A 24255-nucleotide genomic window follows, 5' to 3' on the forward strand; every position below is an offset into this window, starting at 1 on the left:
TCAGACGTTACCCAGGAGTCCATGGACTTCAGTACTGCCGGTGGCTGATGTGGGCCATGTGAGAAAAGCAAGCATACGGACATGGCGGAGGATGGTCTGTCTTGGTCCTGCTGTTTGTATCTCCTGTTCTGGAATATTCTCTGGTAATTCTGGGTGAGAGTAAAACTACCCCTCAAAAAAAAAATGAGGAAGCCTTCTGCTGACTCCTTTCCCACCGGATGAAAAGAATGTTGTTCATGTTTCAACATGGTTGAGATCAGGACACAAAGTGTTAAACCCCAGTGAACAGAGAGCACGATTTCTGACTGAATAAAGGACTTTTTATTGAGCATTGATTGGGTACAGGGGAAAGGGCTTGGATGATCCTGGTGGGAGGAGAGACCTTCCTGGAGGTCCATCTGCTGCACACCCTCTTGGATGAGTGGGGTTCTTGGGCACCTAAGGGCACTCTGCGGGGACCACAGTCTTCTCCACGGTGCTCCCCTCGTGCATGACCTGGCAGGTGAAACTGCGGTGAGATTTCCACTTATCAGGTGACAGACTCAGGTAACTGCTGGCCAAATACTTGTTGTTGCTCTGTTTGAAAGGTTTAGTGGTCTCCACGCCCTGGGTGATGGGGGTGCCATCTACCTTCCAGGTCACCACCAAGGTGCTGGGGTGGAAGTCACTGATGAGGCACACCAGGGTGGACTTGGCTCTGAGCTCCTCAGAGAAAGGCAAGAAGAGCGTGACCGAGGGTGCGGACTTGGGCTGACCTGTGTGGACAGAGGAGAGGGTGAGAGACACAGGGAGAGTCCAGGCTTTGGGCAGCTCTTCCCCCATCTACAGCCTCTGTGCTTGTTTCCATTGTGGCCATGCTGGTTCATCCAGGAGATCCTTTTTTCCACTTCTGCCTTGGACAGCAGGCAGTCCCCCATGCTCCCAATAGCCCTTCTATGTCACCTCTCCCATGTGGGTTAAAGGTGCATCTTCAGCCTCAGTTTCCCCGTCAGCCCAGCATCTGGCCCCCACATAACTTCATTCTTCTGTATCTAGGTCCTTCCCTTGTGAGCTGCAGTCTACTACTCAGCCTACCAGCACAATCCTGATGACTCCTGACTTTAAGGGGCAGTTGTGTAGTTTTGAAACCCTACTCACTCCCCACTGGTCATCTCCTGAGTCTAACATGCCTTTGAGGAAGGCAGGAGGCCAGCCCTTGGACAGGTGAGACAACTGGGGCCCTGGGATTATGGGGCTCTGGGGATAGAAGAAACTGCCCATGGGACCTGCTCCTTGGTTTTCTTTTCTTTTCTCTTCTTTTATTTTATGTTTATTTATTTTTGAAAGAGAGAGAGAGAGAGAGAGAGAGAAAGAGAAAGACAAAGAGTGAGTGGGGGAGGGGCAGAGGGTGAGGGAGACACAGAATCCAAAGCAGGCTCCAGGATCTGAGGTGTCCGCACAGAGCCCAGCACGGGGTTCAAATCCATGAACGTGAGTTCATGACCTGAGCTGATGTTGAACACTTAACCAATGGAGCTACATGGGTGCCTAAAGACCCACTCCTTTCTGACCAATGTCCTGGGAGGGTTGTGCTTTCTGGTCACCTCATCCTGCATCACTCATGTCTCTGTGTCCCTGTGTCCTCATGGCCTCACAGAGGCCCCAAGTGCTTCAGCCTAGAGCAAACCAGACTGCTCTGTCCCCCTCCCATGGACTTCCCCTTGGGTTGCCCTTCTGTGTTCCGGGAGGCTGAGGTCACAGCCCCAGCCATGTCCCCAACCTCCTGGATGGGCATCAAGCCCTTAGCCAAGACCCCAAATGACTCCCTCCAAGGCTGCCCCAGTGCCCTTAGTCAGAACCAGTCTCTGGACCCCACACAGGTGTCTGCCCTGGAAGAAGGGAAGGACCCTCCATTTTGGACCAATGTTTCTAACCCAGGCCCCTAGGACCTGTCTACATTCAACTGTCAGACTCTAAAGGTAAATGCTTGTACCACTGAAGTCCTTCCGGCTGGTTTCCCTGAGACCAACCCATCTCTCCCAGATCCCACAAATTTGCTCATGGGTCAATCCTTAAAGCTGGGAGGCAGACAGGAAGGGGCCCCCAGAGAAAAGTAAATTTCCTGAGACAATAGAGGGGTGGGACAGGTTGGGAAATATGGTAAGAGCCACTTACCTAGGACAGTGAGCTGGGTTCCTTCACTGAAAACAAACCAGGGTGACCGAGTTTCGGACCAAAACCCATCGGGCCAGCACCTTGGGCCTGCCCCATGGGGGCCAGGCCAGAACAGGAACCTGTGATGGGCACAGGGCTGTAGCAGATGGGGCTGGGCATCCAGCCTCCCAGAAGCTGTGGCACACCTGGATGAGCCCACAGCCTAGAGGTGTCCCTGTTCCCACCTCTCTGTTTGAGGCAGACTCCACCCATGGTCTTATGTGTTACCCTCCTTTCCAAGGCAGTCCTACTCATCTCTGGATCCTCTGTGCTGACAGTGACACTGCATGCAGTAGGTGTTCAATAAATCCCTGAGTGCCTTATTGCGTGCAAACATTTCTGCCAGAGGATTGTATTAGTGCATTTCCACCTTAGAAGCTGGTCCAGTCAGCTGTGGTTGGTTTTGTGATGCAATATGATTTTTGTTTTAAAATTTTAAGAATATTACATATATGACACAAATAAATATAAAATAAATTTAAATACATTTAAAATGTAATATTTATCTCTCCATCTCTCATGCTAAGTGTAGTGCCATTTCCTTTTTCTTTCTTTCTTTCTTCTTTTTTTCTTTCTTTCTTTTTGTGTATGTGTGGTAAAACATGCATTGCATAGCATTTTACCAATTTCAGTCATTCTATAAGGCTAGCATTACACTAATACTAAAACCAGACAAAGACATTATAAGAAAACTACAGAATAATATCTCTTATTAATATAGATGCAAAAATCTTCAACAAAATATTTGCCAACTGAATCCAAGAATGTATTAAAAGAATTATACACCATGACCAAGTAGGATTTATCCTCAGCATACAAAGCTGGTTCAGCATTTAAAAATCCATTAATGTAATCTATCATGTCAACAAGCTGAAGAAGAAAATATCACATGATCATATCAATAGATGCAGAAAAAGCATCTGACAAAACCCAACACCCAGTTATGGCAAAAACTCTCAGTAAACTAAGGCTAGAAGGGAATTTCCTCAAGTTGCCAAAAAATGCCCACAAAACCCCCTACAGTAAACATTATATTTAATGGTGAAAAACTTGAAGCTTTCCTAAGAAGGTCAGAACATGGTAATAATGTTCTCTCTCACTACTACTTTTCAATATCATATTGGAAGTCCTAGCAAATGAAATAAGACAAGAAAAGGAAATAAAAGATATGCAGATTGGGAGAGAGGAAATAAAACTGTCTTTGTAAATACTGTGATTATGTAGAAAACCAAAAGAATTGACCAAAAGAAAAACTGGAACTAATAAACAATTAAAGCAAGGTTACAGATAACAAGATTAATATACAAGTCAATTACTTTTCTATATACTGGCAATGACAAGTAGAATTTGAAATTAAGAACAGTACCATTTACATTATCATCCCCTTCAAAAGGAGCTACTTAGGTATAAATCTAACAGAATACATACAAAATCTGTTTGAGAAAATTTCTATTTTCATTTTTTATTTTTTCTTTATTTTTGAGAGACAGTGTGAGCAGGGGAGGGTCAGAGAGAGAGAGTGACACAGAATCTGAAGCAGGCTCCAGGCTCTGAGCTGTCAGCACAGAGCCCAATGCGGGGCTCGAACCCACAAACTGTGAGATCATGACCTGAACCAAAGCCAGACACTTAATTGACTCAGCCACCCAAGAAAATTTCTAATGAAATTTCTAATGAAAGAAATCAAAGAAACCTAAATAAATAGATGAATATTTCATGTTCACAGATAGAAAGACTCCATATTATCATATGTCAGTTCTTCTCAAGTTGGTATATAGATCAATGCAATCCCAACCAAATTCCCAACAAGTTAGTATGTGGATATTGGCAAACTGATCCTAAGGTTTATAGAGAGGGGCAAAGGACTCAGAACAGCTAACACAATATTGAAGAGAAAGAACAAACTTGGAGGAATGACAGACACTACAAGGCTTTGAGAATTATTATAAAGCTACAGTAATCAAGACAGTGTGGTATTGACATAAATACAGACCTATGGAGTAGAACAGAGAGCCTAGAAATACGCTCTCACAAATACAGTCAAATGATTTTTGACAAGGGGGCCAAGGCCATTCAATGGGGAAAGGACAATCTTTTAAACAAATAGTGCTGGGAAACATGGATATTCATAGGCAGAAGAAAGAAATTGGATTCTTACCTAACACCATATACAAAATTAACTCAAAATGGATGAAAGATATAAATATAAGAGCTAAAACAATAAAACCCTTAGGAGAAAAGCTAGAGGACAAAAGCTTTATAACATCAGATTGACAATGATTTCTCAGATATGACACTGAAGGCACAGAGAACAAAAGAAAAACTAGACAAGTTGGACTTCATGAAAATTTCAAAATTTTGTACAACAAAAGACACTATCCACAGGGTAAAAAGGCAACCCATAGAATTGGAGAAAATATTTGCAAGTCATATATGTAATAAAAAGTTAATATCATAATATATAGGGAACTCCTAAAACTCAACAGGAAAAAACCAAACAACCTGTTCAAAAATGGGCAAGGGGGTTGAACAGACATTTTTCCAAAGACAGATAAATGGCCAATAAAAACATGAGAGACACGCAATATAACCGATCATTAGGTAAATACAAATTAAGACTATAATGAGATACAACCTCACACTCATCAGGATGGCTATTAGAAAAACAAAGTAGAAAACAAGTGTTGCTAGGGATATGGAGTATTGGAACACTTGTGCACTTGTGCTCAAAATACTGCATGATTCCACTTATGTGAGGTGTTCAGAGTAGTCAAGATCATAAAAGTAGGAAGTAGAATGATGGTTTCCAAGGGCTGGGGGAGAGGAGAATGGGGAGATATTGTTTAAAAGGTATAGAGTTTCAGGGTGTCTGAGGTACTCAGTCGGTTAAGTGTCTGACTCTTGATTTCAGCTCAGATCATGATCTCACGTTTTGTGGGTTTGAGCCCCTCATCAGGCTCTGCGCTAAGAGTGCAGGGTCTGCTTGGGATCCTCTCTCTCTCTCCTTCTATCCCTGCCTCTCCCTCATTTTCTCTCTCTCTCAAAATAAATAATTTCTTTTAAAGTATAGAGTTTCAGATTTACAAGATGCAAAGAGTTCTGGCACTGCACAGCGGGGGTAGCCGCACAGCAAAGTGAGCGTATTTAGTACCACCAAACTCTACATTTAAAAATGATTAGGGGCGTCTGGGAGGCTCAGTCGGTCGAGCCTCCGACGTCGGCTCAGGTCAGATCTCACGTTCGTGGGTTCCAGCCCCGCGTCAGGCTCTGTGCTGACAGCTAGCTCAGAGCCTGGAGCCTGCTTCCAGTTCTGTGTCTCCTTCTCTCTCTCCCTCCCCCTCTCATGCTCCGTCTCTCTCTGTATCAAAAATAAATAAAACATTAAAAAAAATTTAAAAATGATTAAGCTGGTATGTTTTATGTTGCGTGTCTCTTAACACAATAAAAAATTATATTTAAAGACAAAATAAGGGACACCTGGGTGGTTCAGTTGGTTAGGCATCCAACTTCAGCTCAGGTCATGATCTCACTACTCATGAGTTCGAACCCCACATTCAGATCTGTGCTGACAGCTCAGAGCCTGGAGCCTGCTTCAGGTTCTGTCTCTATCCCTCTGCCCCTCCCCTGCTTTTCTCTCTCTCTCTCTCTCTCAAATATAAAATAAAACATAAAATAATAATAATAAAGACAAAATAAGACACATTATCTTAAGGAAATATTGGGAAATAAAGAAAATCAAAGAAGAAAGTTAAAATTATTTGTAAGTCCAGTGTGGATAGATATATATTATTAGCAGTTTATCATATTCCAGTCTTTAAAAAAAAGTATATTCTTGGGGTACCTGGCTGGCTCAGTTGGTAGAACATGGAACTCTTTTATTTTTTTGTAATTTTTTAACATTTATTTATTTTTGAGAAACAGAGACAGATGCGGGGGAGGGGTTGAGAGAGAGACACAGAATCTGAAGCAGGCTCCAGGCTCTGAGCTGTCAGCACAGAGTCTGATGCAGGGCTCTAACTCATGGACCACGAAATCATGACCTGAGCTGAAATTGGACACGGTTAACTGATTAAGCTACCCAGGTGCCCCTAGAACATGGAACTCTTGATCTTGGGGTTGTGAGTTTGGGTCTCACATTGAAGGTAGGATTTACTTAAAAAATTAATAAGTGTATTATTCATATTTTAAAAACAAAATTTATGTGATATTTTTCTTGTTTTCTTCTATACATTTTTAATAATATATATTCTCCTGTAAGCACTGCTTCAGCAATGTCCCATAAATTTTCATATTTTGTATTTTTTTAATCTGATTCAGTTCTCTAAACTTCCACCTTCAAGAATTTATAAAAATAGGGGAACCTGGGTGGCTCAGTCGGTTAAGCCTCCGACTTCGGCTCAGGTCAGATCTCACACTCGTGGGTTCGAGCCCCGTGTCAGGCTGTGTGCTGACAGCCAGCTCAGAGCCTGGAGCCTGCTTCCGGTTCTGTGTCTCCTTCTCTCTCTGCCCCTCCCCCTCTCATGCTCTGTCTCTCTCTGTATCAGAAATAAATAAAACATTAAAAAATTAAAAAAAAGAATTTATAAAAATAAGATAAAAACATAGAGGGGGCAAACCATAAGAGACTCAATACAGAGGGTTGCTGGAGGGGAGGGGAGTGGGAGGATGGGCTAAATGGGGGATGAGCAGTAAGGAGGGCACTTGTTGGGATGAGCACTGGGTGTTATATGTAAGTGATGAATCACTAAATTCTATTCCTGAAACCAATACTACACTATATGTTAACTAACTTGTGTTTAAATAAAAACAACAACAAAGAACATGCTAAGATAGTAATTAAGGGGAGTTCACCACATGTATGATCAGATTTCTTCCTAATATATAGGGAATGCCTCCTATCACAATCATCTACACACTCTGATCCTCTCCCAAGCAAGATAAAGCAGGTCATCTAGATCCACTGGGTTTTAATCTTTCTATCAGGCTGGTGGTTTCTGGGGAGTATGATCTTAATATGGCTGTAAGTAGAGCCTGCGGATGTGAATCTACTTCCCTACTTCGCCACTGTAAAGTTGCTTTCCTGGTTAAAGACTCTATTGTGATATATGGGTTCAATAAATCTTAAGTCCTTACATAAAAAAACAATTTAGAAAACCAATAAAACTAACGCCAAGTAGAAGAAACTGTGAAGAGCAGAAATCAATGAAACTAAAACAGAGAAACAGAAAAAAACGAATAAGATAAAAATCTGATTCTTGAAAAATCAATTCAATTAGTAAATCTCTAATCACATTGAGTAAGTAAATAAGAGAAGACAAATTGTCAATATAAGAAATAAAAGGAGTATACTGAAGATCTTATAGTCATTAAAATGCTAAGAAGGGAATATTAGAAAAAAACATTATGCTAATAAATCTTATCACTTAAATGAAATGGACCAATTCCTCAAAAGACACAAACATTTAAAACTCACCTATATCTATTTTATTTTTTTATGTTTCTTTATTTATTTTGAGAGAGAAAGCATGAGTAGGGCAGAGAGAGAGAGAGAATGAGAATCCCAAGCAGGCTCCACGCAGCACACAGCATGGAGCCCAACATGGAGCTCTGCTCTGACAGCACGAATCCTGCTTGGGATTCTCTCTCTCTCTCTCTCTCTCTCTCAATAACTAAATAAGAATTTAAAAAAAAGAAGTAAGATTTCAAACCAATAACTTAACTCTACCTTAAGGAAATAGAAAAAGAAGAGCAAGTTAATTCCAAAGCTGAGAGAAGAGAGAAAATTATAATAAGTAGAGTAGAAATAAGTGAATTAGAGAATAGAAAACAATAGCGAGAATCAGTAAAACCAAGAGCTGCTTATTCAAAGTTTAAGAGCTTTGAGAAATCTTTACTAGACTGACAAATACAAAAGAGAGAAGACTCAAATTATTAAAGTCAGAACTGAAAGTTGGGACATTACTGCACACCATGAAAAAGTAAAAAGGGTTATAAGGAAATAATATGAACAACTGAATACCAACAAATCAAATAACCTAGATAAAATGAACAAATTCCTAAAAAGACATAAACTACCAAAACTGACTCAAGAAGAAATAGAAAACCTGAACAGGCCTATAACAACTAAAGAGATTAAAATGGTAATCAAAAAACATTCCCACGAAGAAAAGCCCAGAACAGATGGTTTCACCAGAAAGTCCTACCAAATATTTTTATTCATTTAATTTTAATTTTTCATTTTTGTGTGTAACAAATATTTTAAAAAGGTAACACCAATCCTTCACAAACTCTTCCGAAAAATAGAAAAGAAGGAACGTGTCCAAACTCATTCTATGAGACCAGAATCATCCTGATACCAAAGCTGAACAAAGACATCACAAGAAACCTACCAATATCCCTGATGAGTACAATACAAAAATGCCCAACAAAGTACTAGAAAAGTGAATCCAGTAGCATATTAAAAAGAATCATACAGCAAATGGGGTTTATCCCAAGAATGCAATGGTGGTTCAATCTAAGAAAATCAATAGAATGTATCATAATGATGGAATGAAGGATGAAAACCACATGATCCTCTCAATTGATGCAGAAAAATACTTGACAAAATCCAACACAGTTTCATGCCAAAACACTTTAAAAACTTGGAATAGAAGGGAACTTCCTCAACTTTATAAAGACCATTTATGAAAAATCTGCATTGAACATCATATTCTCTGGTGGAAAACCGAACACTTTCCCCTTAAGGTCAAGAACAAGACAAGGATGACTATTTTTGCTCCTTCCATTCAATACTGTACTGGTGAATGGCTAAACAAAATGTGATACATTTAAAGTGGAATCCTTCTCAGCAATAGAAAGGAACAGGTTATTGATAAGTGGGATAACCAGAGTCAACTGCAAAGGCATTATACTGAACTGAAGAAGCCAGACTAAAAGGTTCTGCACTTGGAATATTATTATTCAGTTATGAAAAGCATCAGACTATGATTCACCCAATAATCTGAATGGACATCCAGAAAATTATCCTGGGTGAAAAAGCTTATCATTTATAGAACAACCTTGAAATGACAAAGTTAAGAATGGAGGGCAAATTAGTAGTTGCCAAGAGCTAAGGAAGGGGCTTGGAAGGGACAGAAGTGGGAGTGGCACTAAAAGAGCAAGGTGAAAAATCCACGGAGAGGGAAACGTTCTGTACCTTAAATGTATTGATGCCAATATCCTGGTTGTGATATTTTACTATGGTTTTACAAGACATTACCACTGGGGGAAACTGGGTGAATGGAACATGGGACCCCTCTGTATTGTTTCTTATAATTGCATGTGAATCTACAATAAATTATGCCCCAAAATTTTTACGTACCCCAAAAAGTTTACATGCCCCAAAATTCCATTTGTATGATATTCTGGAAAAGGCAAAACTATAGGATCACAGAGAGATCAGTGGTTGCCATGGTCGGGGTGGAGAAACAGATGACAATGGAAGGGACACAGGGAAATTTGGGTGAGGGTGGAAATGTTCTCTATCTTGATTGTGTTGATAGTTACATGATTCTATGATTTCATTAAAATTTATATAACTATTATATGAAAAAGAGGGAATTTTATTCTGTGTAAGTTAAAATAAAATAAATAGAAAAATTGATATAGAACAAATTGTAACCTGTTTTTTTAAAAATCCTGGTTATCTGGGGCTCCTATCCTTGGTGGCCCAGTTGGTGAACTGTCTGACTTCAGCTCAGGTCATGGTCTCACGGTTTGTGGGTTTGAGCCCCATGTCAAGCTCTTTGCTGACAGCTTGGAGCCAGGAGCCTGCTTCAGATTCTGGGTCTCCCTCTCTCTCTGTTCTCCCCCACTTGTGCTCTCTCTCTGTGTCTTAAAAGTATTTACTTTTATTTATTTATTTAAATAAACATTAAAATTTTTTTTAAATCCTGATTATACATAGAATGAGTTTATTATTCCCTTCCATTGATATACCATAGTCTATTGTTGGACACTGAGATTGTTTCCATTTTCTCCCCATGAACACACTTATATTTAGCAGAAGTTCTGATTATTTCCTCAAGATAAATTTCTAGAAGTGGAATTACTTGGTTAAAAAAATGCAGATTTTTAAATGATTTTTGGCAACTGATTTTATTTGTTCCAAAAATTTTGTCTCTCACTGACCATCCATGAGTGCACCCATTCCTCCCCTGTCGACCCTCAGGTACCATCACTTCAAAAGTTTTTTTTTAAGTTTATTTATTTACTTTGAGAGAGAGAGAGAGAGAGTGAGAGAGAGAGAGAATGCACCAACATGTGAAAGCAGGATAGGGGCAGAGAGAGGAAGAGAGAGAGAGAATCCCAAAGAATCCCAAACAAGCTCCACACTATCGGCACAGAGCCCCATGTGAGGCTCCAACTCACTAACTGTGAAATCATAACCTGAGTGAAATCCAGAGTCTGGCACTTAACTAACTGAGTCACCTAGGTGCCCCTGGTACCATCTCTTTAAATTCACTTGCCAATTTCACAGGTGGTCTTCGTCATTGTGGGGACAGCCCCCTCCTTACTCCTCTAATCTGGAGGGGAAAAATCCAGAGCCATTTTTCCAAGACAAGAGTCTGATTGTATCCCTTTCTTAAGTCCCTCAAGGTCTTCAGGAAAAAGCACAGGTAAATGAAACCCACTGTGGTCTGCTGCCACCCTCCTGTTCCCCTTCCCCAACTCCCTGACACACCTCACTCTCCCTTTGCCTGAAGAGACCCCATCACTGGCCAATGGCCTTCCATCTGTAAAACCAGCTTGGGCATCCTCCCCCCTCCCACTTTACTGCTCCAAAAATGGTCTAGGGGGTCTGTCCTCAGGAGTGCACATGACCCCCTTGGTTCAGGCCCATTCAGGACCCACCAACCTTCAGTGGACCGAAAGTGAATGGACCTCCTTGGGAGAGACCAATGCTTTGCAGACTACCCCTTCTCTTGGACCATTCTGTTAAAATACAGGACAGCCTGGTGCAGTCACAGCATTCTCTTAGCTGTCTAATAAAAAAGCTGGGGTGGGTCATCTTGGCTCTTCCTTTGCTGTTCCCTCTTCTTCCTGAATCTCCAACTGTCTGCCCAGTCTGCCTGGGACACTACCACAAGCCCCACAAAGTCTCTCTAGGTCTGGATTCCCACCCTCACCTGTCCAAGTCTGGTCATGTCCTTTCCTTGCACACATTCCCTGGGATCCCCCAGATGAAGTCTGTCCTCTAGGGATCAGCTGAGAGCTTCCTGAGCATTCTGTGCCTATACCACGTTGTCATTGTCCTTGTGTGTGGCTGTTACTTCATCCGCCCCCCTCTCCCCCTGGACCTAGAGTTGGGGCCAAACCTCGCTCCCCTGGGATCCCTCAGAACAGGGCCTGACCCCAATGGGGGCTCCACCTTTCCTTGTGTTTTCCTGGGCCTTGCCAGATACCAAGATGCCAGTCCTCACTTGACACCCATAGGTGCTGACTCACCCTCCCTGGCTGGACTGCTGGTACTGAACAAAATCAATTCATCTTATTCTAGTCTTTCACCAAGTCTTTCACCAGCATCCCTGGGGTGTCAGGCTTCAAGGCCCTCGCTCAATTAAGACCCCTTGCTTTACAGAGCAGGCAACTGAGATGGGGAAGGGCAGACCTGTCAGTTCCACCAGTTAGGAGATGGGAGTGGGGACAGCTGGAGGCCATCAGGCTTTAGTGTTGGCGTCTACACCAGCTGTGTGACATTCAGCACGTCACTTCACCTCTCTGGACCTTTATCCTCATCTTTAAAATGGAAGTTATAGCGGGCTCTGCTTTATGGGGCTGCTGAAGGAGGTTCTGCCCCTAAAATGAGAAGTGCCCACAATGAACATGCTGTTGTGTCACCCATTATCATAGATGGACTCAGATGCTTGGCACTTTGTCCAAGAACTTCCTACCACACACAGAGAGGAGGCGGCTGGGTCACTCGGCAAAGGGGACTTCCCCAAGGAAGGCTTACACCTTGGGTGGGTTGGGTTCTTAGGGGGTCAGTCGCAGGAGGCAGCCCTGGCTGAAGGTCCTTGGCTAACAGTCTGGTGACCTGCGGACAGCAGGGAAGGCCCACTCCCAAGTAAGAAGTTTAGACTGGAACCTGCTCCCTACTGCTCCAGGGGGTGGTGTCTGGCCACCAGAGGAAAGGCGAGGAGATGGCTCATCAGCTGAGAGGAGGAGGTCTGGGCACCCTGGAATGAGAGCACCCAGCACCCACCACCCCCATAGATGTCCTGCTGCTGCCTCCTTGTTTCTTCCCCACCCAGAAGGCCAGGATGAGGTGAGTGAGGCACTAGCCTTGGGCACAAAATTTAAGAGTGCCAAACGCTCAGTATTTCAGATAAATCATCATATTTTAATACATTACTAAAAAGCAAAAATTAGTCCAAACAAATACACCCTGGAAAAAATGTCAACACTTTAAATAAAGCCAGTGCCTGTCCAGGCTGCCCCTCTTCTCACTGATTCTTCCTTGTCCTCCTCACTGCCACTCTGTGTCCCATTCCCAATTCTGGCTGCAGAGACCCTCTCCTTCTTCATCCATATGACTCATTCTGCCCCTTACCTGTCCCATAGGCTCCGAGGACTGCTTCCTGCTGGGGCTCCAGGTCCTGGGGCCCTGCTCGGTGGTGCTGCTGTCGTTGGGGGCAGCTGGCCATGGGCGCCCACAGCCAAGCCCAGCAGCAGCAGGGGCCAGCACGGCTTGGGGCTGGGGCTCTGCCCCCTGTGGCGCTCACAGCCCCCCTGGCCTGTCCCGGGCCTCATTCACCCTCAGAATCAAAAGACCTGTAGGCTTGAGCCCCCTGGAGGAGAGTCAGCAGGCGCCCCTGGTCCTTCTTGCTGGCAGTGGCTGTCCCAGTGCTTTCTGGCCCAAGTGACCCTGTCCTCTCCCTGGACCTTCTCTCCAAGGCCCATGGCTTTCTCCCAAAGGGCCGTTGGCCAACTGCCCTGCTGTGGTTGTATCCATCGCTCAACCGCCCACCACCCCAGCTGCCAGCCTGGTCTCTCCCCTGGGACCCTGGGTGGGGCACTCCTGCTCCTGCCTTCCTTCCCAGAAGGCGCCTGGGTCTGCGGAGCATCTCCCCTGGGACTGGAGGGGCATGGAGGGCAGCCAAGTGACAGTAGATCAAGAATTGCCTGAGTTCAGTGGGCTGGGGCTGGGCTGCTGCTCTGGCCCGCCTGGGGCAGGGGTGCGACAGGGCAGGAAACAGGTGTAATTTAGCAAGAAACCGGTGTTCAAGTTCAGGAATCATGCTATAATTATAAATATGGTGTTTAACGCACCATGTTCAGTACCTCATGGATGTCATCTCTCTCTCTCTCTGACACACACACACATGCCCACACGCACATGCTCACACCCTCATAGATTTTATCCAGAGATTACCATTATGAGCACAGCATCTGCACACTTCACGCAGTAGTGGCTTCCGTGAGGCCCCTTTCCCATCTCCCCCAAGTCCCCATGAACTCCATGGGGGTTCATGGAACTCCATGCTTTGGTGTGGGGTGGGTAGCGGCAAGGAGGGATCGAGTTCCCGTGAGGGGTTATGAGGGTCCGGCTCTGCGCTGGCACTGTCAGGGGAGATGCCCCCTCACTTCCTGGGTCTCCAGGCCTCTTTGTCACGTGAGGCTGGCCACACTGTCAGCTCTGCTCACTTTGCGGTCTGTGGTGAGCTCCAAGTGGGCAGATAGTGGCTGTGAAAGTCCTTTTTTCCCCATTAGTTTTTAAAAATATTGTGGTAAAAGATGCATGAAATGAAATTTACTATCTTAACCGTTTTTAAGTGCACAGTCCAGTGACATTAAGCACAATTACGTTTTGCACAGCCCTCACCACCATCTGTCTCCAGAACGTGCTCATCTTCCAAAACTGAAACTCTGTTCCCCTTTACACACTAGCTTCCCATTCCCCCTCCCCCATCCCAGCCCCTGGCAGCGACCAGTCTACTTTCTGCCTCAGTGAGTCGGACTACTCCAGGCACCTCAGATACATGGAATCATAGAGTATTTGTCCTTTGAAAGTGCTTTCTAAACTGAGAATTACCACAAGCATAACACATATGTTTGGCTGTTATGATTATATTTATTATTGTCACCACCAGCTGGTCCATCTGGCATGGCTGAAGAAAATCATGGGCCATAAAAAATAATGAATTCCTAATTATATATCAACTGTCACTTTTCAAAGCTTGTATTGTAACTCAGAGGGCTGTGACATCGTTTGATCAGTTACAATCAGCATTTTGCAAAAGTGAAGCAACCCAGAACAGACAGGAGAATGGAGAGCATCCCGTGCAAGGGGAGGGATGGTGACAGTTCATGGGATTTTGTTTCAGATACAGAATACATAGATGTGCTCTGGATAATAATGGGAAATGCATTTCTTTTCTTTTTTAAGTTTTTTTAAACTTTTTTATTTTTTAAATTTATTTTTGAGAGACAGAGAGAGACAGCGCGAACAGGGGAGGGTCAGAGAGAGAAGGAGATACAGAATCGGAAGCAGGCTCCAGGCTCTGAGCTAGCTGTCAGCACAGAGCCTGACATGGGGCTCAACCCATGAACCATGAGATCATGACCTGATCTGAAGCCGGACGCTTAACCTACTGAGCCAGCCAGGTGCCCCTTCTTTTTTTTTAATTTTTAAATATTTATTTATTTATTTATTTATTTATTTACTTATTTATTTTGACCGAGACAAAGAAAGCGTGATTAGGCGAGGGGCAGAGAGAAGGAGAGAGAGAGAGATCCCAAGCAGGCTTCGTACCATCAGCACGCAGCCCAATGTGTGGCTCGAACTCACAAAACCAGGAGATCGTGACCTGAGCTGAAATCGAGAGTCTGATGCTTAACTGACTGAGACACCCACGTGCCCCTATTTTACTTTTTAATTTATTTTATTTCTCTTTTGGGGAGAGGGACAGAGGGAGAGAGAGAAAGGATCCCAAGCAGGCTTCACTCTCCATGCAGAGCCCATTGGAGGGCTCTAACCCACAACCCTGGGATCATGACTGGAGCCGAAATCAAGTGTTGGACTGACAAACCCACCCAGGCGACGCAGAGAAGTGTATTTCTTACTGGGAGTTTTGATGCAAAAACTTCTGGAGAACACTCTCCCGTGACCCCCTGGTTCAGCTGTGCACATGAGACGAGGCTGGCTGTTAAGCTCACCCTCGCACGTCACAGCTGGCTGGCCTGGTGTTCAGCCAGGTCATGTTTGAAACCACCCTTTGTTTTCTGTCTTCTGTGACCCAGTGTGTCCGGGGGCAGGGTGGTCCTGGTGGCCCATCCATTGTTTTGAGGCTCAACCTAGGGTCTACAAGAGTGAATTTCATGGGCGCCATACACCGTAGTGGAGCCAGGCCATCCCAGGCATCCCCTTGACATCTGTCCAGCTGTGGTCCTGGGATGCTGTAACAGACAGACATAAGGACGTCTGGGTATCACATGCAGCTCATGAGGGCCACAATGAGGTCGGACTTCACGGAGAATTGTGACTCTGCTTGGATCCCTGTGTCCCCCACACAGTGACTGAGCATCCCTGAGGGCCAGGCATTGCATCCTGGGGACCTCAGCGTCCGCAGGAAGATGGACAAGGCACTGAACAGTAATGGGAACAGGCACCCTAACAGACGTCATGCAGGGGACAGGGACAGCCCCTGGAGGCCCCCGATTCAGTCTAGTTTCTCCTCATTGTGGCGCTTGGCCCATTCCTGCCTCTGACCTCGGGCTTTTTGCACCTTTGGAGCTGGAGCACAGTCTGCCCAGGGGTTCAAGTTGAAGCTGCTCCTCCACCAGCTCCCCTTTGTGGGGGCAACACCCACTGCCCAGGGTTCAGAAGCTGGGATTCCACCTGGGACAGCCCCAGGCCAAGGGAGAAGGGGCTGTCCCTAAACTCAGTGACCCTAGCTGCGTTCCCATAGCCTCTGGGCAGCACTGACACAGACCACATCCTCCTGTGGTGGCCGAGATTGTAAATCCAGGTCTGACCGGATCAGAGGACCTCTGAGCGATGGGATGGGCCTGCTCAGCCATTGCAACGGCAGATCTGATGCAATAACCCAGGCCTTTCCCACCCCCTCCCTGGACTGGATTCAGGCCTGGCCTGAAGGCTCTTTGCATTTCAGTATTTCTTTAATATTTATTTATTTTTGAGAGAGAAAAAGAGAGAGAGTAGGGGAGGAACAGAGAGAGAGGAAGACACAGAATCTAAAGCAGGCTCCAGGCTCTGAGCTGTCAGCAGAGAGCTCAACACTGGTCTTGAACTCACAAACTGTGAGATCATTACCTGAACTGAAGTCAGATGCTTAACTAACTGAGCCACCCAGGCACCCCCAGGTATTTCTTAAGTCTTGGTTGAAACAGAAAAACAGGAAACAAAGCCAATCCTATTCATGCACCTATTCTAAAAGTGCTTGTCTTGGAAGTTTTAGTGGAAGAATGGCCACCAGCTATGTCAAATGCCTTTCTGTTTCCTTTGCAACAAAGCTCAGAGGGGTGGGTCATGAGATTGAGCAAAGCTCAGAAGGGAGGGTTAAGGGAAGACAGCAACAGCCCCAGCCAGGAGTACATGCCTCCAGGTCCTGCTGAGTGAGGGCTGAGAAAGTGGAAGGTGTAGGGGTGGGGTGGGGGTAACCACCACCCCCAGGTGGAAAACATCAGTGCCAGGGCAAACTGGATGCAGGAGAAGGGAGCCCGCTCCCAGGCTGCAGGAGGGGCAGTGACAATCAAGGAAGCAGGGCTCCGAAGCCTCAGTTGGAGGGTTGGTCGAGATGTCAAAATAGCCCAGGCTAAGTAGAAGGGAAGCAGTCTGCAGTTTTAGAACCCTGTGGAGCCAGAGACCAATGGGAAGTGATGTTCTCTGCTTGCCCAAATTTGTTGTTTCAGTGAAAGTGTCTCAACAGCTGAGGTTGAACCAGATAATGAGGGCCAAGGAAGGGCTTCTCAGACTTTGATGTGTAGAGAATGGCAGGGAATCTTATGAACATGTGGATTCAGATTCAGCAGGTCTGGGGTGACCCAGAGAACGTGACTTTTTATTATTTATTATTATTGTTGTTGTTTTACAAGTTCCCAGGTGGTGGGTTTGCAGCTAGCCTACAGACCACACTTTGAGCCACAAGGTGCAAAGACAACTTCGCACTGCCCCCTGGCGGCCTCACTGAATGGTGTTTGCACTTGTCCAATAGGCAATGGAGGTCAGCGGTGGCCACCTGGGGCCAGAAAAGACGATCCTCAAGGACATATCTGATGTCCGCCGAACTGACGCCGAGATTGAACTGGATTGTCAGAGGGTAGAACCTTCGGAAGCCCATGACTCATTGTGCGCGTGTGCATACTACTGAGACGCAGGAAATGAGAAGAACGTGCAGAGTCGAGGGACTTTTCCACACTTCCCAGTTAGAAGATAGTCCCTGGAAGTAGAGGGAAGGTGTGGCTCGCTTATAATGACAATAACACTTCCAACTCCTCTCCCTCAGCTGCATTTCAGATAGTCCTGCATAGAATTCCTGCTAGCCATCTTCTGGCCCCCATACTGTTATGCCTTAGCTCCATGGTGACAATCAAAGCGTCAGGGGAGAGAGCGGGAGGCTTGCAGAGGATGACAGTGTTTTCCTTAGACTTTAACTCTTTTTCATATTTTTCACTTTGAAGGAGTGATGTAGGGTGGGGTCATGTCATCCTGAACTTACCCTCACTTTTTTTTCTTCTGGGAGGGTAAACTGAAACATCTTGTACCCTTCTCCCACCCCTTGATCTGATCTCAAGTACCAGAAATCATATTCAGGATTTGTTCAAATAAGCTCTTTCATTTAGTAATAGTGGTTGAAGACTATGATATTCCTTTCTTTCTTTCTTTCTTTCTTTCTTTCTTTCTTTCTTTCTTTCTTTCCTTCCTTCTTTCTTTTTTTTTTCTTATCTATTCATTTAAACTTTTCATTCTGGATTCCTTAGGTATCTTTTTGTGTTGTTGTTATTGTTAATATTATGAAGTTTAAAATTTTTATTTCCAGTATACAACATACAGTGTTATATTAGTTTTGGATTCCGAGGCTCCACTTTCAATAATACATAGAACAACTAGACAGAAGATCAAGAGGAAACAGAGGATGTGAACATTGTTGAAACCCAACAAAAGCTAACAGACATTTCTAGAACAGTCCATCCACTCAACAATAGCAGTGCACACATTCTTCTCAAGTGCCCATGAAACATTCCCCAGGATAGACCCTATGGTAGATGATAAAACAAGTCTTACTAAATTTAAAAAGATGGAAATAATACAAAATATATTCTCCAACCACAAAGGGCTGAAATAAGAAGGCAAGCACAGAAGCAAATTTGGGGAATTCACAAATATGAGGAAATTACACAGCATGTTCCTAAACAATTAATGGGTCAAAAGAATAAATCACAAAAGAAATTAGAACATATTTATGATGAATGGAAAGGAAAACACAACATACCAAAACTTACGGGATATGATGTCTGGGATATTGCCCCAAAGGCACAGGCAACAAAAGAAAAAATAGACAAATTGAACTACATCAATTAAAAAACTTATATGAGTCCAAGGACACAGTCAAGAATGAAAATACAATACACAAAATGGGAGAAAATATTTGCAAATCATTTACAGGATAAGGGATTGATATCCAGAGTGTATAAGGAATTCCTACAATTCAAAACAAAACAAAACAAAAAAAAACCCAACCCAATTAAAAAATGAGCAAAGGACTTGAACAGGTATTTCTCCAAAGTAGATATAAAAATGTTTAACCAGGGGCACCTGAGTGGCTCAGTCGGTTGAGCATCCGGGTTCGGCTCAGGTCATGATCTCACAGTTTGTGGGTTTGAGCCCCACGTCAGGCTCTGTGCTGACAGCTAGCTTAGAGCCTGGAGCCTGCTTCGGATTCTGTATCTTCTCTCTCTGACCCTCCTTGCTTACGCTGTCTCTCTCTGTCTCTCAAAAATAAATAAAAAACATAAAAAAGATTTTTTAAAATGTTCAACCAGTACATTAAAAAATGTTCAACATCACTCATCATTAGGGGAAATGAAAATCAAACTCACAATGACACGCCACTTCACATCCGCTGTGATGCCTACTATCAAAAGAACAGAAAATTACACATGTTGGTGAGGATGTGGAAAAATTGAAACCTTTTTCCACTTGGTGGGCATTTAAAATGGTGCAACTGCCCTGGAACACAGCATGGAGGATCCTCAAAAAATTAAAAATATACTTACCATATAATCAAGTCATTTCACTTCTGAGTATATACCCCAAAAAATTTAAAACAGGATCTCAAAGACATATTTGTACACCCAGCTTCATAGAAGTATCATTCACAATAGTTAAAAGCTAGAAATAACCTAAGTGTTCACCAACATATAAGTAAGCAGAATATGGTCTATCCAGACAGTGGCACATTATCCAGACGTAAAAAGGCATGAAGCTCTGAGGCCTGCCACAACGTAGATGAACTTTGAGAACATTATACTAATGAAATAAGCCAGACACAAAAGGGTAAATGAGACTCCACTTCTATGAAGGTCCCAGAATAGGCAAATTCATAGAGACAGGAAGTAGAATTGAAGTTACCAGAGACTGGTAGAGATGGAAATTGGAATTGATGTTTAATGGGGGCAGAGTTCCAGTCTGGAAAGATAAAAAAGTTCTGGAGATGGAAGGTGGTGATGGCTGCACTCTGTTGTGGAAGTGCTTAATGTCACTGAATTGTTCACTTAAAAAATGGTTAAAATGGTACATTTTATTCCACATGTATCCTACTACAGTAAAAAAATTAAGAATTCTTAAGAAATTATGTCTGAGTGGACTAGAGCATTTACCTTCCACTGTGTCCTGTATTCACCATCGCCTGCATGAGTGTGGGGGCCCAACTATTGTTACTGGATGCTTCCATTTGTATAAGAGAAAGAGCAAAAGTTTGATGGTTCATTTTATACATCAACTGCTGTAATATGCCCAGATATCAGATTAAACATTATTTCTGGGTGTGTCTATGAAGGTGTTTCTGGAAGAGATTCAAGATATTAGCATTTGAACTGGTTGACTGAGCAAATCAGATGGACAACATCCACACACACCCATGTTCCCAATGTGATAGGCATCATCCAATCCATCAAGCGACTGAAGAGAACAAAAAGGCAGCGGAAGGTTGGAACTGCTCTCTCCATCTGCCTGTCTGCTTGAGCTGGGATATTGATCTTCTCCTGATTTGGACTGGAATCTACAGCGCATGCCCCCCAGCTCTCAGGCCTTTGAGCTACACCACCAGCCTGCTGGGCTTCCAGCTTGCAGGTGATGGGACTTCTCAGCCTCGAAAATCACATGAGCCAATACATATAAATCTCTAGATATCACTCTATCTATCTGTCTGTCTGTCTCTCCATCCATCTATATCTCCTATTGTTTTTTTTTTCCTCTGAAGAATCTTAAGTAATATAGAAGCTAAAAGTGGGCACCTGGGGGGCTCGGTTGGGTAAGCGGCCAACTCTTATGATTTGGGCTCAGGTCAGGATCTCATGTTCATGAGATTGAGCCCTGAGTGGAGCCTGCTTAGGATTCTCTCTCTCTCTCCCCTCCTCCATCCCTCTCTCCTGCTCATATTCTCTCTCCCCTTCCCCCCCCAAAAGAAGGTAAATGTCAAAGTCAAGAAGAGTATAGGAGTTGAGAGTGGGGTAAAATTTTGTCTGAATGCAATTTTCCATTAAGAATTTTAAGTATAAAACAAAACCTATAATTTCACTGTTTAAATTTTCTACCTGTACATATGATAATCAACCATAAACAAGTTTTTGGCCGAGTTAAGGCACATGGAGGATATAATTTAACCAAGTGGGGAAGGAGAAGGATCTGGGGATATTTCCAAGGGACAGGAAGAAAGTAAGGCTCTGGGCATCAGGCTGAGCAGGTGTTAAAATGAAGGTGAAGTAGAAGATACGAGGGGGAGAGACACAGGGAGTGGCCCAGACGTCCTCTGGAGGCCGAACCACAATTGCTCAGTGGGCTCCTGTGTGTCTAGTCAGAAGGTCAACCAGTGGAGAAGTGGAGCTGGTGGTTTCAGATGAGTGACACAGTTTGAAGTGATGGTCACTTATTCGTTCAAAATACCCTAGAGCTTAAAATGCCAGGCATTGTTTCCAGAAGCTTGAGATGAGTAAACCAAGCAGGCAAAGGCACAGGACCTCTCCTGTCTGCTGTCCCGTCCCTCACCACTCACCCTCCAATCTTCTGAAGGCGCCTTTCTGACTCCTTCCCTTGCTTGCTCAACTTTATAGGGACCTGTGCTCCTTTTAGTCCTGGCCTGTGGTGGCTCTGGGGCACCTCTTCCAGGCAGAGGATGAGGCTGACTCCCTCAGAGGCTGATTGGGGCCATAGGAGCAGCTCCAGAAGACTCGGTGACCTGGGCAGAGTCAGCAAGACAAATACCCCCAGTGGACCAGCCCTGCACCTCCCTCCTTGCCTTATCCAGCACCGATGGGAAGATGAGACCCCAGCTCATTCTCCACCCAGAGGCCCTTGACAGAGGTTGACTGCAACTAAATCTTGGTCTGACTTGCAAATAGCCAAAAACACAATACCCAAGGGAAAGCTTTGAAAAAGACATCTGTGTTACGTGCGGTAAATGAGATTTCTCCAAGGTATAGAGGGTGAGCTAAGCTCTTAAAAATATTTATATCAGAAACCACTAGAACACACACAAGCCTGACACATGCACATGCATGGGGAGAGGTGTCTCAGGTTGTGCAGATCCCTCTGTCTGACTCCTGCCCTTCCTTGCACCTTAGAGGTTCTCCCCTGGGTTTGACCACCTGCTTTATGTAGGTAGAACCCTCAACCAAAACATAGTCTCAATTTTGCAAAGAAATAGAATTTGAGCATTAAAACCAAAACCAACCAAATAAAATTCCCTTGTGGTAACCTTTCCATTCACTCAGGGAAAAGGCCAAAATCCTTACAATGGATTCGAGGCCCTCAGCTTGCCCATCGCCCACCTCATTCCTCCTCTTCTCAGTACTCCTGGTCTGGTGGATCAGAGGAGGATCCTGGAACATCCTGAATGCCCTGAGGCCACCTGCACTGGGTACTCCCACTGCCTGGTGTGGCCCTCCCTTTGTCTGCCTGGCTCACACCCTCTCCACTACGGCTGATGCTAAGGTGGCTGATGCTAAGGTGTCATCCGGAGAATGGCCTGTCCTGCCCCTGACCAGGCAACACTCCCCTAACCCTCTGTCCCAACCCTGCTTTGTCACCAACTTACAAATGATGTATTGGCTTAGTTGTTCAGTTTTTGTCTCCTTCCACCAAAATGTGAGATCCCTGAGGGAAGAAAGTACTGCCTGCTGACAACTGTGTCCCCAGTGCTGGACGTAATTGTCAGCCAACACTCACGTAGTGTCTGTTGAATGGAGGAGAAAAGTTCTCATCTATTAAGGAAAAATAAAGGGGCGGAGGGTGGGCGAAAGGGGTGAAGGTGGTCAAAAGGTACAAACTTTCAGTTCTAAAAGAAATAAATCCTGGGGACGTAATGTACAGCATGGAGACTATAGTTAACAATGTTGAAAATTAAGAGAGTAGATCTTAAAAATTCTCATCACAAAGGAAAATATGTGTGGAGATGGTGGTTAACCAAACTTAAAATGGTAATCAATTTGCAATATATGTACATATATATGTATATAAATATATAACTATATTGCACACCCTAAAATGAATACAGTGTTATTTCAGTTATATCTCAGTTAAAAATACATTTTGATGTATGACACACATCAAAAAAGATATTTTGAATATTAAATGAAATTCAAGGTTCTGTTTATCTTGGAATATTTACATTTTTCTAGATGTACAACCTTTCGGATTATAGATACACAGTTGACTTTCCCTTTATTGTGGTAATGTTTTGCCATTTAATTAAACTGTAAGAAGCTAGGGGCACCTGGGTGGCTCAGTTGGTTAAGTGTCCAACTTTGGCTCAGGTCATGATCTCACAGTTTGTGAGTTCAAGCCCCACATTGGGCTCTGTGCTGATAGCTCAGAGCCTGGAGCCTGCTTCAAATTCTGTGTCTCTCTCTCCTTCTGTCCCTTCCCTGCTTATACTTTGTGTGTGTGTGCGTGTGTGTGTGTGAAAAATAAATAAAGCTTAAAAAAATTAAACTGTAAGAAGTTAATACATTTTGCTCTTCTTAGTAGCATAAATAACTTTAAAGTGTTTTATTTACCTTAGCCAATTTGAGATGCACATTAGATTCAGCATTAATAATAGAATTGCTTGTTCTCTGCAACAAATAAGAGCAAAAAAGACTCATTAATCCATTAAAGAGTGAAGCACAATTTAAACACGTATTTAAGTCTTTTGTTATTAAGCCTTGCAAAAACTTGTCACATTAAAAAAAATGCAATTACCTATCTCTTCTGTAAGTAAAAATATCTTTCAGATATATTGAATAGCTAACAGCTGTCGTAACCCGACCTCAGTGTCGCGTTACTTTACTGAGCCCGCGTTGAGGCACCAATTGTCGTAACCCGATGGCCAGGCCGCTCGTACCCGGCGATCGTCGGTACCTGTTTGGTCCGCCCCAACCGGCAGGGCGGAGAGGAGAATCGTCGCGGGTCCTTCTCCTGAGGGAGGGAGAGAAAAAGGGGGCAGGAGAGGGAGACGCAAAGAGTAAACACAGAACTCACGGTTCTCCGATCAGGCGAAAGAGAGCGTTTATTCAAAGAACTGTTCTTTATATAGTCTTCAGCGGGGGAAGATAAGGCAAGCTGACCTAGGCAGGCTACAGAGTCAAATGCATATCAAAGAAGTGCCCCAACTTTGCCTCAGCAATCTTGGGGGATGGAGAACTAACACTGAATACGGTTTTGATCTTTTGTGTGCCTTGGCCACTCACGTCTAGCTCAGCAAGACAGTCGCCAAAGTTATTTTGACCAGGAAATGGCAATCTCCAGCCTCCAGATGCAAATCTTGTTTACTGGCTCACTCAACGGAGTGATAATCCTTGCCT

The 24255-nt window shown here is 44.0% G+C and overlaps 1 protein-coding gene and 1 long non-coding RNA gene across 3 annotated transcripts; both read right to left on the bottom strand.

Annotated features, from left to right (window-relative positions):
• Window positions 1-298: 298 nt before the first annotated feature.
• Window positions 299-13402, bottom strand: LOC115277841 (immunoglobulin lambda-like polypeptide 5). Its single transcript, XM_029922240.1, has 3 exons — window positions 12785-13402; window positions 2155-2273; window positions 299-755 (listed from the first exon to the last, which is right to left on the bottom strand). Exons 1-3 carry the CDS (start codon window positions 12982-12984, stop codon window positions 439-441), a joined length of 636 nt encoding a protein of 211 aa, XP_029778100.1. The 5' UTR covers window positions 12985-13402; the 3' UTR covers window positions 299-438.
• Window positions 13403-17218: 3816 nt separating this feature from the next.
• On the bottom strand, window positions 17219-23948 carry LOC115277843. 2 transcript variants are annotated; one of them, XR_003902544.1, is made up of 4 exons: window positions 23933-23948; window positions 23470-23526; window positions 22509-22674; window positions 17219-17633 (listed from the first exon to the last, which is right to left on the bottom strand). It is a non-coding gene; the product is annotated as an uncharacterized LOC115277843 (long non-coding RNA). The 2 variants fall into 2 exon arrangements; XR_003902545.1 differs by lacking the exon at window positions 23933-23948 and adding an exon at window positions 23654-23781.
• Between the last annotated feature and the right edge of the window lie 307 nt (window positions 23949-24255).

This window comes from Suricata suricatta, chromosome 14 (assembly GCF_006229205.1).
Source record: "Suricata suricatta isolate VVHF042 chromosome 14, meerkat_22Aug2017_6uvM2_HiC, whole genome shotgun sequence".
In the NCBI taxonomy this organism is placed as follows: domain Eukaryota; kingdom Metazoa; phylum Chordata; class Mammalia; order Carnivora; family Herpestidae; genus Suricata; species Suricata suricatta.